The 13,564-nt window shown below is 38.2% G+C and overlaps 1 protein-coding gene across 2 annotated transcripts in view; it reads left to right on the top strand.

Annotated features, from left to right (window-relative positions):
• The first annotated feature begins 733 nt into the window (after positions 1 to 733).
• The window catches only part of Tafa2 (TAFA chemokine like family member 2), a 459,300-nt gene continuing 446,469 nt past the window's right edge, over positions 734 to 13,564 (top strand). Inside the window, exons 1-3 of one of the 2 annotated variants that reach the window (XM_010644543.2) lie at positions 734 to 806; positions 3,046 to 3,156; positions 8,268 to 9,750. In XM_010644543.2, the coding sequence (XP_010642845.1) occupies positions 9,626 to 9,750 (125 nt within the window). In that variant the 5' untranslated portion in view covers positions 734 to 806; positions 3,046 to 3,156; positions 8,268 to 9,625. Of the gene's footprint in view, positions 807 to 3,045; positions 3,157 to 8,267; positions 9,751 to 13,564 lie in introns of those variants that run through there. The other variant, XM_010644544.2, reaches the window with a different exon arrangement.

Here is a 13,564-nt window from a genome sequence, read left to right as displayed (position 1 = left end):
TTTGATTATGCAGCCTTTATTATTTTATGTATTTTCATAGTTGTGCTTTCTTTCCAGAACTAGAATATTAGGCAAAGATTTCAAACATTAATCATTTTCTTAGACTTATTTTCAGGCATCTTTAGCACTCTAATAGTAAAAGTGATGTTTTACAAATAATTTTTAGCTTGAAATTTATATCTCATAGACTCATGTGCCTAGGTATATATTTCTTAAATAATGGAATAGTTAATAAACAGTTCTATCTTCACAGCTGTAATTTACTTTTCTCTCAAGAATTATAATATACCTTTATAATTTAGAATAACAACCCAAGTGAATAAAAAGAACATATTTTCAAATATACCTCTTTTATTATTACTTTTTCTTTATTGTTGAGCATTCGACAATCTCAACAGTTTAACAGGGAAACAGTTTCTATCTTCCAAGGAGAACTGATAGTTAATCAGCAGAGAAAGGTGGAGTAGAGATTTTTTTTTTCATTTACAAATGGCAGCTGACTTTGGTAGGCTCAATTACAATGCTTTACAAACTCTCAAAGCATTTAATGGTGGTAGAAAGAAGTCATTCCTAGAGAATAACTTTGGAGAATATGAAACATGACCATAAGAGGATGGATCATTCAAAACTCACAAAGGACAACAACCAGAACAAATAAGCTTATGATGAAATAAAGGCTCAACAAGGCTTCTCCTTACAGGCGGCTTCTTAGCTTGTTGAACTGGCATGGCTGCATATTATTAAAGCAACAGCAAGGTTTTGGGTCCAGGATAGTTTAAGAACAAACTTTTCGATATCAAGGAAAAGTGAGTATTTTTAAAACTTCTTTTCCAATTCTATTTACTGATGCTAAATATATGCCGAATTTCTTTCTTTCTTTTTTTTTTTTTTTGAGATAAGGTCTCACTATGTAGTTCAGGCTGGCCTCTAACCAGCAGTGTTCTCCTGCCTCAGTCTCCAAAGCACTGGGATCATAGGTATGTGCCCCAGGTCTAGCAGTAAATGCCAAATTTCTCCTCACACTTTTCTGATTTGCTAGATTCCTTGAATCACAAGGAATGATTAAAATATAATCTTTAGTAATACTTATTGCTTGAGTACTGGCTTTATATAAGTTGATAATTTGTGTAACCAGCAGTGTTCTCCTGCCTCAGTCTCCAAAGCACTGGGATCATAGGTATGTGCCCCAGGTCTAGCAGTAAATGCCAAATTTCTCCTCATCCTTTTCTGATTTGCTAGATTCCTTGAATCACAAGGAATGATTAAAATATAATCTTTAGTAATACTTATTGCTTGAGTACTGGCTTTATATAAGTTGATAATTTGTGGAAAAGTGACTTGCTAATAACAAAGTTACTACTAATAAAGTACTAAATTTTGGGAAATATTTACTTTGGCGATGTCTATTAAGACAGTTATAATTCTCCTTTTTGTTAACTTGTATAAACTATGCTTTCTTTAGAGTTAAAGAAAGGACTAACAGGGAAGGAGCCAGCAGTTTTGAATAACCCTGATACATTTATGAGAATGCTTTCTATCCTATATAGAGCAACAGATAAAAAATACTGAGAGCCACCGATCTAATGTACAGCCTGTACATTTGTGCACTTTGTTGGGGCAGCCCTCCAGTAGAAAGCAGATTCACAGTAGAAGTTGACCCAGACAGCCTTGCCCAAACTGACTAATTATAGAAGATATGTTACCATTAACAATGTTAGCCTCATTATATTCAAGTTTTATGCACATTTTCTTAATTTTAAATTTAAAATAAACATATGCATTATCTCTAAAATTCACTTTTCCTTGTTATTTCTGATACTGGATTATTGGGATAGTAGCTTCATTTTATGATGGTATCATCATTTTTGTTTTATTAGATTATGCTCTAAAATGGCAGGTGTTATCTATTTATACTTAGGTGTGTAGTGAATCCACTTAGATGACCACATCATGACATTAGTCCTAAAGGATTCCTTGTGCATGTTGTTCCCTTGCCTTTTTCATGACAACTTGGTAGAACTTGATTTCTATAGGTTTCCCATCAGTTGCCTAGCCAGATATTTCTCTGACTACCATTAATATTGGTAATCCTGCTAATTCTTTTTGTGGCTCATTACACTGTCTAATTAACATTTACATTAAAATATGTGTGAAAAGACTGAATGTAACCCTTCACATGATTAAATTTCTTTCTACCTTTTCACTCCTTTATTTTTTTCCAGCATTTTGGAATGGGTGTATCCTCTTTACTTATGCTATTTTAATTTTTCAGTTTCAAAAAATATGGCTGCTAGTTTTGGTGTGTTTCTTCTTGTTGTGGGTGTATTTTCAATACACACAAGACATCTATTCAAAGAATTTAGAGCCTTGGCTATGATTTATTTTTGCTGCTGTCAAACATACAGTACTACTTGTTACCATGCTCATCTGTGGAAACATTAGCATCTGTCTGCAGTTGCTCTGTTTTGACACTGAGTGGCCAACATGCATAGAGACATTGAAACTATCAAGCTTTTTCAGACAAGATTTTGATCATGCTGGGTGACAGATAACACATATTATTAAAAATGTGAAGAAACTTTGTACAGGAATCTCAAGAGAGGTTGAAGGGAACAATTTCAGAGTTGTGCTTGAATTTTCTGGACATAATTAAATAATAAGATGGAATGGAAAGAGCACTGTAGTGGGAAATAGAAGATAGGCATTCTTGTTCATGTTCTTGAGTAAAAGTAATTTAGTTATAATTCTGAATGACCTTAGTTTTTAACTGAATTTCTTGGGTGAATATCTTATTTTCTGAGCCTTAGTTTATAAGTCACAAGACAGTATAAAAATTAATGGTAGTATTGCCTCTTAACTATGTGACAACCACTCTCTTTTGATCTGCTTTTGTGGGTTCTTTTGGTCAGTCTCCTACTTTTAGAATTTTTTTTTATAAGAAGCAAGTAGTTTCTCTAATTTTCTATTTGCCCTCCAACTCTTAGGAAACAAATATTAGAGACTTCTAACATTCTAAAGGCTCTTTATCTCTCTGCTACTCAACAGGGATATATCCAGGGAATAAGACCAAGATTGCCCATCTTACATCATTTACCATGGAGCAGACCTCAGTGTTCACAAGAGAGGAAGATGCCTACAGACCTGGGCTCAACATGAGTAAGAGTTATCACAGGGAAAGGCATAGCATGACAATCATGCTGGGTCTCTTCCTTTCTTAACTGCCTATTTCACAGTGTGGACACACTTTGGGAAAAATATCTGTGTGTGTGTCATTCAAATGAGTTGATCATAAAATCTGGGGTTTCTGGAGTCAAGGAGTATATTTTAGATTTTATTTTTGGTATTGGGGATTGAACTTGGGTCCTTATGCTAGTGAGGCAGGTGGCAGAACCACTGAGCTAAATTCCTGGCACAAGGACTGTTTTTTAAAATATTAGACTGAGTACAGAATTATGGAGAAGTACCTCATAGGAACCACTGTGATTCAGCTGTTGGAACAAGTAAAACTTCAGTTACTGTTCTGAAATGAGGCTTAGGGCTAAAAAGCACACAGAACCAATCAAATGCAGAAAACAAAGGGACTCTGAAGGTAAGCAAGGGTGCATTTCAGCTCCTTATCTTGTGTGTGTGTGTGTGTGTGTGTGTGTGTGTGTGTATGTGAATGAAGGAGGCTAATTTCAGAAGACTAAATGTCAGTATTACTCAAGATTCCCAGCAAAAAATGTGGGAATCTAGTAGATGACTCTAACTTTTGTGATATTCCAGATGGAAGCCTAAAGTAATTGATTAAAAATTAAAATAAATGTAAACAAACATTTTCATCCAGCATCACAATTGAGATATATTACTCACCTGTTCATGTATGCAGCTTTGCTAGGTAAAACAAAGTTATACATGAAGTAAGCATTCAAGAGGTACCATAAACAAATGTGAGATAATCCATAAAATTAAGTCAATTATACGATAATGAAATAAATTTTAATATGCAGAGATGTATAGTTGTTTGGGAATCTAGGGGAAACGATTAATACAGTGTATTAAAGGAATTAGAGATGCTTTTAAAGAGGGGAAAAAAACCTTTATTCTGAGCCTTAACTGAGTTGGAGCAAAGTAGACAAAGAAGGGGTTGTTAACATATAGGATGAGCTGGTGCCAAGACTTAAAACCAGGTCATTTAGGGAAGCAATTTATGGAAGATATTACCCATTTCATGAACTATATACTTGAAGAATCAGGAAATAAGCAAATAAAGTGTATGCCACACACCAAAGATGACATAACTACTATCATATAAAAGTCACTAGTGATTTCTAGTTTCACAAGCCAGATTTTAGTATACAGTAGATAAATTTAAATTATAAATTAAAGCCTTGGAATTAATACATGACTAACATGAAAAATATATTAAATTCAGAAGAATTTGTGCTTTCGAGAGAGAGAGAGAGAGAGAGAGAGAGAATTATAGAGACATGTTCCATTGTATTGGTGAAATCTGTTCAACAGCTGTTGTTTAAACTGATAGTGGGAGCAAGTCCAGAGACTGGATATTCCGGACAAACTTCTTACTCTTACCCAGGAAAGGCGTCCTTTGTCTGTAATGAGAATATTCTACTTGCCAGAGATTAACTCACAAGACACCCTATTTAACCTAATGTGCAAAATGTTAGCCTCTGGGATTGCTTTGTACTAGATTGCAGAAATATAAGCAACTTCTTTCTTTCCCTGTATTGAGTTCTCTGATGTGTTGTTGTAGCTCTACCCATTGATAGAAGGTTTCCCCTCTCTTTGAATCTGGGATACCTTTATGAACTGCATAGCCAAGGTAGCTGCAGCAAACTTAATGCCAGCATAGACTTTGAAAGTGCTTGGTCATTGAGGTTTCTTCTCCTGCTACTCTTGGCAGCACAGCTACTACCATGCTAAACAGCTAGACTAGTCTGTTGGATGATAAAAGACCTTTCTCCCAGTTACCTCCAACTTATAATCAGCCAATTATCAGAAGAGTGAGGCAATACCTTGCTGGTTGACCACAGACACAAGAGTGAACCCAGCTGTCAGAACCTGCAGCTGAGGTTCAACCCAACCCAGATAACCACAAAAGTGTGAATCAAGTATCTTCCTTCAGCCACTAAGTTTTGATTGGTTTATTAATTTGTCTGCTAAATATGAGACAGTTCTCCTGTTTTTGTTCTTTCTCATATCTCTTTGTAGAGAAGTACTCTTTTCTTATCTCCATAGCATCTGTCTGTCTGCTTACTCAGTCTGTTTGGTCTCCTGATTAGTGACCACAAATTATTTATAGAGTATCTATAGGTTTACTAAAAATTTGTAATATATCTATGCCACTTCAGAATATATCCCCCTTTTGAGGTTAATTGTTAAACAAACTGTGCTATGTCCACAATATTTAATACTACTCAGAAATAAAAGAATGATTTATTGATACATAAGCAAGATGGGTGAATCTCGATATAATTATGTTGATGAAAGAAGATGTTAGGAAAAATAAAATAATATAGGATTAAGTTCATATAAACTGTAGAAAATGCAAATTATATTAATCAGCTTTCCTGCTATGAGGACAAAATTCCTGACATCCATAACTAGAAAGAGGAGAAATTTAATTTGGTTCATGATTTCAGAGGTTTATCCACATTCAGCTGGCTCCAAGTCAGGCACATCACCGTGGGAGGACTTGACAGATGAAAACTTCATCTCAAGCTGGCCAGGGAGCAGAGCACATGAGGCGTGACACAGGTGAAGGGGCTAAAGACCAGATGTAAGTCCCAAGGTCACGCTTCCATCACCCATCCACATATACTCAGAAGTGTGCTTTGCTGATCCCCTAGAAGGTTTCTGTGCCAATTGAATGGAAAATTAAGCTTAACCCTCACACAAAGTAATGTGTAATGAATAGACACTAGATTACTGAATGCTGGGGACTGGAGAGGATGAAGATATGATTAGAAAGAGCATGAAGAAACTTTTGTGGTGATAGTTTCATGGTTACGTGCACTCATCAAATTATATGCTTTAAGTATATGCAGTTCATTGCATGCCAATTATACTTTAATAGTTTTTTAAAAGGTGGATAAAAGAATCTTGAAGTTGATCACAGGGACAGTTTAGTAGGCTCTCAGAACTTGGAGAGCTATTGTGGGGTTATAATCTAGTTAAATTCAAGATTTAAAGACTTTTTTAAACTACTGAAACTGGAGGAGGCAGGCAGTTTAAGTAAATCGATATTAAGAAATATCAACTTAAGATTTTAATCAAATTAAGGGAGTATTTGCCATTTTCTTTCTCTTAAAACAAATACAAATTATTTTGTTTCCAAAGTTTAGGAGATACTAGAAATAATTCTGTAATGTAAAAATTATTTGGGATTATTTATTTGAAGATTTACAGAAAGTACAAAGGTATTACAGTATTTCAACAGCATATGTTTTTGGATAAGAAATTCTGATACACTTTGTAATTATACCTTTGTTTGTTTTACTAACTTTTTCAGATTTTCTAAAAAGATAGTGACTTTAGGAATATAGGACAAAATATTCCACATTTTAATGGTAGGAATAATTTTTTTTTGTACTGGGGATCAAACTCAGGACCTTTTGCTTACAAGGCAGGTGGCAGCACCACTGAGCTAATTTTCTGGCCTGGTAGGAATAAAATTTTAACAATATGATAAATTTATAGATTTTCTTACAACCACAAAGAAGTAGAAGCTAGAAAGATAATAATGTGTAGCATGCATTTCTTGTGAGAAAAATTAAAAAATAATGATACACCGTAGCAATTTTATAAATGACTTCCAATAAGAGTCCATGTTTCTAATGTTATTCCTACAAGGATTCTAGGCCACTACTTAAGAGAGCAGATTAAAAACAAACAAACAAACAAACAAACAAACAAACAAACTACTGTATGATTTGCAATGAAAAAGTGCCAGATATTTAAAATGTAAACTTTGTTTCCCGGGGAAATAAATTCCTATGGAAGTGTAACACAATAAAAATCTTTAATCACATAATATGAACCTTTCAAAAGAGACCATTTGTAGGTACCTTGAGAATAAATGGTTGCATGTTTTAGACTAAGTCATATCTCCTACAGAACAACTAATTAAAATAGTAAACCCTACATTATTTAGTTTGGGCTGCTTATTTTAAAAGGCTTCAATAAGTCTCATGTTTTTTAAAACCTTATTTAAGACTATATTAAGTTCAGTTATCAATTTAAAATAGAATGTCTCCAAAAATTCAGAGTGGTTGAAATGATATTTAATTATAATTTAATATACATTTTAAGGGCTGGGGATTTAGCTCAGTGGTTCCGCAGCCTGCCTTGCAAGCGCAAGGACCCGAGTTCAATCCCCAGCACCATATCATTTTATACTTTTATATATAAAGAGACATTTTGGAAGTAAACTCTCAATTCAAATAGTTAAGTTCACATACTAAGGTTACAGATGAAACCTAGACTGAAGTTGAAGTAACAAACGTTACAAAATTTGCAACCCTCACACCCACCTAATTTAATTACTTGACATCTTTTAGATAGAAAATATGGTTAATTACTATGCACGCAAGTGAAACATATTCCATATCTTTGTAGATACGGTAATTGCATTTTATAGCTTAGTGGGGCAAGCATGTGATACTTTCTTAATGGTCGCAGAGCCATATATACATAAAACTTCAGAGGTGGAATAAATTTAGCTATCTTGACAATTGCAATAGTTGAAAAGAAGGATGAATATTGTTTTTTTAAGTCCTTGAATTATCCCATGTTGTAAAGGTCTTATAATATTTCCTAGGTTACCATTCTCCTTTGTTTCAGATATTTTCACTTTGCATAATATTCTAATCACCAAATGTGATCAAAGTAAGCCTAACACCCTTCATTTGAGCTCACATGCGCATTGTTTAAACCAACACTCAATTTGCCCAAACCTGTAAGGACACGATCTTTCACAGTCGCGCTATTACATTTCTGTAAATACCACTGAGTTCCTTTAACGAGGAATCTGCTTACGTAAGGTTGCAGGGCAAATCCTCTAAATCCATTAGAAGCTGCAATTAAAAAAAAAAAAAAAAAAAAAACCCCGCACAATTCCTGAAACCAGATACTTTTTGCTTTTTTTGTGAAGAAATGGGAGTCCTCGTTCGAATCCTATTTTGCCCTCTAGATGGAGACATAGTCCAGCATTTACACCGATTGCCGCGTTCTCTCGCATCTTTTACTATCTTTCTTTTCTTCTGCAGGACCGCTGTTTGCTCTCAGCAACAGAACTGGCGGTTGGAGAGAGAGAGATAGAGGGGAGGCGACGTAGCCTGGTCCAGCCAGCCCATTTTGCTGCTTAACTCCGCCCGGAGTGCCAGCACCTATTCTCTCCTTGCGTCTGTGCACAGGGGCCAGTCGCTTCGTACTCTCCGGACAGCTAGCTTGGGTGGAACAGGGGTCTAGTGTGGAACGAGGGGGCTGTCTTTTACGGCAACTTTCTAAAGATCACCCCTAGTGTATTTGGACAGTACATGGCCTTGGGGGTGGTGACGCCGCCACAGGCTCTGATTGCTTTTGGTTTACTGCTGTTTCCTCTGGTGGTCGGGATTTGTTTCCAGGAGCCCCTCTCCCCATTTCTTCTTTCTCGCCTCCCTCTTGTGTAGAAGGGACCCGAGCGACACCTGCTCGCTTGTATCCGAGGTCGGGACTGGCCTCTCCTCGGTGGTGAGGGAGGGCCCAGCAGAGGGTTTCCCTTCCTTCCAGCACAGGCTGCCCGGTGGGGCGGCGGGGGTGGGCTGCGTGGGGCTCTGCCTGCGGTGCTGCAGCTGGCCGGGAGTTGTTGCTAAGTGGACCAGCGTTGTTGGCTCAAAGTCTCGGAGAGGGCAGCAGCGGGACCTGCCTACGACCTGCGGATCAGGGGCACCGAGCCCAAGGAACGCGGGAGTCTAGTGGGGGGGGCCCTGGCTGAGCCCGGAGCCTCCTCTCCTTTCTGCCCCGAGCATCCCCAGGAACTACTTCTCATTGGAGATCCGCAACCTGCGAGAGCCGGGAACTGGAAGTGCGAGGCGAGGCCGCTGCCCTGAAGGTGAATCCTTCCGTCCAATTGCCTCTCCCCGGGGAGCCAGGAGGGCGGGCGAGCCGGAGCGGAGGATGTGCGAGCGCGCGCGTGTGTGAACCGGAGACGACGCCAGGCGAGAGGAAAAGTCTTCACTCGGGGTTAAAAGCAAACAAATCAGAGATGGAATAAGAGAGGTAATTGCAGCGAGCCCGCCTTGATTTTCGCAGTCGGGGAGCGGAGCGCATCCGGTGAGGACGCGGGCGGCCGCGATCGCTGCCAAGGGCTGCGGGACCCCGGCTTTCTCCTCAGCAAACAGATCTTTTGATTACTTTGACACTGTGGGGTAAAGAGGAGGGAAGAGACCCCGCACTGGTGGAGACCGTCTACAGGCTTCAGAGAGCTTCCAGTTTGGATGTGAAGAGATTCCTGAGCCCTCATTGCCATCGGAGGTGAAAGCACACACAGACACACACACGCGCGCCCACACACACGCACGCTCAGGGTCACACTCACGCCCTCCCCGAGCACACACCGCCAGACTCCGGTTCCCTATGCCCCTGGATGGTGACGGCGGATTGGCATCTTGGAAACGATGCAAGAGCGATAAGGCTGGCGCCGGCCCGCGGAAGCTGCAGGGACCTCGCTAGGTGTTGCCGCCACCGGGAAGCCCGGCTGCAGGTAGGCAGGTGCGACCGCGCCTCCGCATGCCAGGGCTCTGGGGACCGCGGCGCACTCGGGGATCGCGGCACGAAGCCCCCTAGACACATGTCTCTCCTCCCCTTTTTCGAGGGCTCCGGACTATGGAGGGGCGGGGGGGGCAAGAGATGGGACACAGACTCTGCCAGGCGGTCCGCGTAGGGCGGTCAGGAGGGACTCCGAGAAGGGACCAGGGTGCCAAAGCAGGTTCGGGAGCGGTGCCTTCTCTCTCCTCTGCTCCTTTGCTCGGCACACAGCCGCGACCCGGTGGAGAACTGAAGTAGAGTTTAATTCAATCCATCACCCAGACCAATCCTGGCAGCTAACCATTTTGAACTCCTACTTAGGAGTTGGGGGTCGAGTTCACGGGAGGATCACTGATCAATGGAATGTGTCAGGTCGCCTATCAGAAATCCCTACTTTCTGTCCACTTCTGATTAGTTAATTCTCAGGCCTGTCTGCAGAGGGTGGGCGTTTCAGGGAGGCTATTGATTTCTCCACTTCTAAGTACTGTATTTTTATAAAGAATCATGCTGGAAGTTTCTGAGCGATTTAGATTTAGGAACAGACACTTTATTTATGAATAGGGCTTTTGGAAGGGCTACTACAAGGGACCTTTAGAAAAAGATCCTTTTCTGAACGTTGAAAAGGAGAACAGCTTCAGGGAAACTAATGATTTTTCATATTTTCTGATTCGATGTTCCACAAATCTTGCTATTAATGCTCAGGTTTCCTGTCCAGTTGCTTTTCTCTCTTCCCCTTTCTATTCTAAAAGGCTAGGTGTCTACCACCAGGTTTTTTCTTTAAGCTACTGATCTTCACTTGTCACCGGGAAACGGGGTGTTTCCAGAAACTGCTTTTGAAAGGGAAAGTTGGACAGTTGTCTTCCCCTTTCTTTTAGAACTGCAGGTTGAGCTATCCAGTGTCTGCCTGGGTAGGGTGAACCAGGGGCCCTGGCAGAGCTCCTGGGGTAGACAGGGTGCACTGCTTGCCTATTCAGTGTTCCACCCCTTGACCGAGTGTTAAACACCTGCCTGAGCGTCTGCAATCAGAAGGGTAGTTACTACAGCTTCTCCTCATCTTGTGCTGGGGTTTGGCTTATGGCAATAAGAGATGTAAAACAAACAAACAACAGCAATAAAAAACCCTTCTTTTCTCCGTGACTGTGAAATCTCTTCTTGAATTTTATAAAGTTGTTCATGTGCTAAAAAGAAAACAAAAACAAAAACAAAACAAAAAAAAACCCACGAAAACCGCCAAGGCCCCTACACTCTTCTCTGAAAAGTATCCCCAAAGCACTCAATTATGAGAGTCCTTCACTCGGGCCAGGATGAATTTCAATGACTATTGGCTGGGGGGTAATTATTTAGTTCCCGTCTTCCCAACTAGATTGTTTTTGACGTCCACATACAGATTGTTATCAACTGACACTTTAAAAACTCTTCAATTAGCCAGTATAAGATAAGAAAAATGAGGAATTAATTTAAGATACCCAATTAAAGAGATAAAGCAAAACAGCTATCAAAGGAGATTAAAAATACTTCTAGGACTTAAAAAGGATCCAGAGCACTAGGGTTATTTGAATTACTCCAGCCTTTCTGTGTGCACATGTACTGTCAGACTGGTGAATCGTTTACAAATTTTGGAATTGACACCTGACATCTTTAATGTTTTTGCCTTTTAATTTTTTATCAGTACATATTTTAAAATAGCATATCAGGAATCTTTAATTTAATTGTCTCTTTTCTTGCTTTATTCTGCTCTGGATCTCATCCTTAGTCAATTGGATCTTGACCTTTTTAGAACCCTAATTTTTAAAGCCATCACTAACCCCTCAAAGATCATCAATAACCACACTGAAGCTGATTTTATTTTCATTTTCCTAATTTTCAATGAAAATAATTGAGTTATATTAATTATGGATATAAGACTCTGAGAGCAGTTGTACTGACAACTGAATACTTAGACTTAGGGAATCTTTTAAGAGGCAAATACAAATGCAGTTTTAGTGTTTTTTACTCAAAGGATACATTATTTTGAGATGAAAATCTTGAATCTTTTCTTGCCTTTAAAACATAGTAGTTTAGAATGCCTAAACCCATATTTATATATAGTACCAAGATATATGTCTCTTAAAGAAGAACCTAAAAACCTTGACATTAAATCAAACACCTGTGTAATTCTATAAGTTATGCTCGAGGGGGATTTAAGGTTTCTGAGTATGTGTGATTCTGAATTGGAAAAATATTAACTATTTTAACAAGGACAAATTGAAGAATGAAGATTCTTTAGCTTGCTCATGGATCTGTGTCAGAATGCAAATATATTGCTTAGAGACTGCATTATAGTATTTACTAACCACCAAATTATAAAATGTGATGACATGGCTGCAAAAAGGAAATCTGTTTTTAGATGTGGCCATTTTTCCTTTTTAAAAATTTATAAAATGATGAAACTTTGGGGATGATAGAAAATTTTAGAAAAGTTATTTTATACCCTATCAGAAAATTCTAATAATCATGAATCCAATATGGTTCACAAAGTGTTTTGATGACCATCTTAAAATGTATTTTTGTATTTAAATATACAAAGGACATTCCCAGGTTGATGTAGCACTAATTTCATGTTATGGATTATTTTATAGAGAAAGGGTGAGGTGGGCCTCTCCAGCATTTTCAAGGCGTTTCTTATCATGGCTCCTAAAAAAACAGTATTGTCAGATTGTACTCAAGTTCAGCTGTAACTGCACACTAGTGAGCATTTACTGATGAGCTTTCTAATGCATGTCTCAAATGAGGAATATTCCGAAGTGTCATCAGTTATTTCCAGTATACTTGAAAAGATGAAACAACCAGAGTGCAAACAGTTCAGTGCCCCTGCTTTTAATTCTCCAATATTTTATTAGGGATGCCTCATTAAGTCACATTATTCTGCAGCTGTTTTGCTCATTGAATTCAAGCAAAAATAAGGAACTTTACTGTGTGATGCAGCTTTGTTTTCTTGGTGAAAAATCATGCAATGAAATGGAATAAGCATCCAACATAGTCCCCTTTGATCTATGCCTGACATTTACAAATGCAATTCATCAATCTGTTATTAGTAGGGCTCCATCAAAACAATGAGAAGAAATGCATTCGTACAGATTGCTTCTAGATATGAAGGCCAAGCCAGCTGAATCAACCTCATCTCTGGCCCACATACTTGTACAGTACTTCACTTGCTATATCTTGCTTTTGAATCATTGGTTTTGTAATGCCATAAAGTATGATGAATTTGCCATTTTGTTTGAAAACTCTGATTATTTTGAACTAGCTAAAGAGTGTAGAGCTATTTAATCATTCCATTGACAAAAAATAAATAATTTTACAACAAGTTACTATGAGTCTTTTTAAAGAACATCATTACTTTAGGTTTGGAACACAGTTTGAATGAGTTATAGACAGGTACACATAGCAAATGGAGACCTAGAAGTTAAGTTTCTGTTTTTTTGTTGTCATTGGTCACTGACTTATTTGGTAAATTTGAGAATATCTGATTCTATTTATTCAATGTAGTGATTCAGTGTCCTTATCAATTTAAATAAAACTAAATATTTGGTGTTTTTATCCTTACAGAAATTTTAGACTTATTACAATGTAAAAAAGTATTTAAAAATCAATGCTCTGCAGTATCTGTACAATCTCTACATATGTCTATACACACAAAAGTTTTTAATGACACCCATGCAAAATCTGATTTTGTGTTAAATAGGCAAGAAAAGCTATAAAAACTCTACATTTTTAGATACATAATTTTTTACCATTT

Source organism: Fukomys damarensis, unplaced genomic scaffold (assembly GCF_012274545.1).
Source record: "Fukomys damarensis isolate Sample0158 unplaced genomic scaffold, DMR_v1.0_HiC HiC_scaffold_15, whole genome shotgun sequence".
NCBI lineage: Eukaryota > Metazoa > Chordata > Mammalia > Rodentia > Bathyergidae > Fukomys > Fukomys damarensis.
The sequence above is the reverse complement of the archived record's forward strand: the minus strand, read 5'-3'. Positions and strand labels throughout refer to the sequence as shown.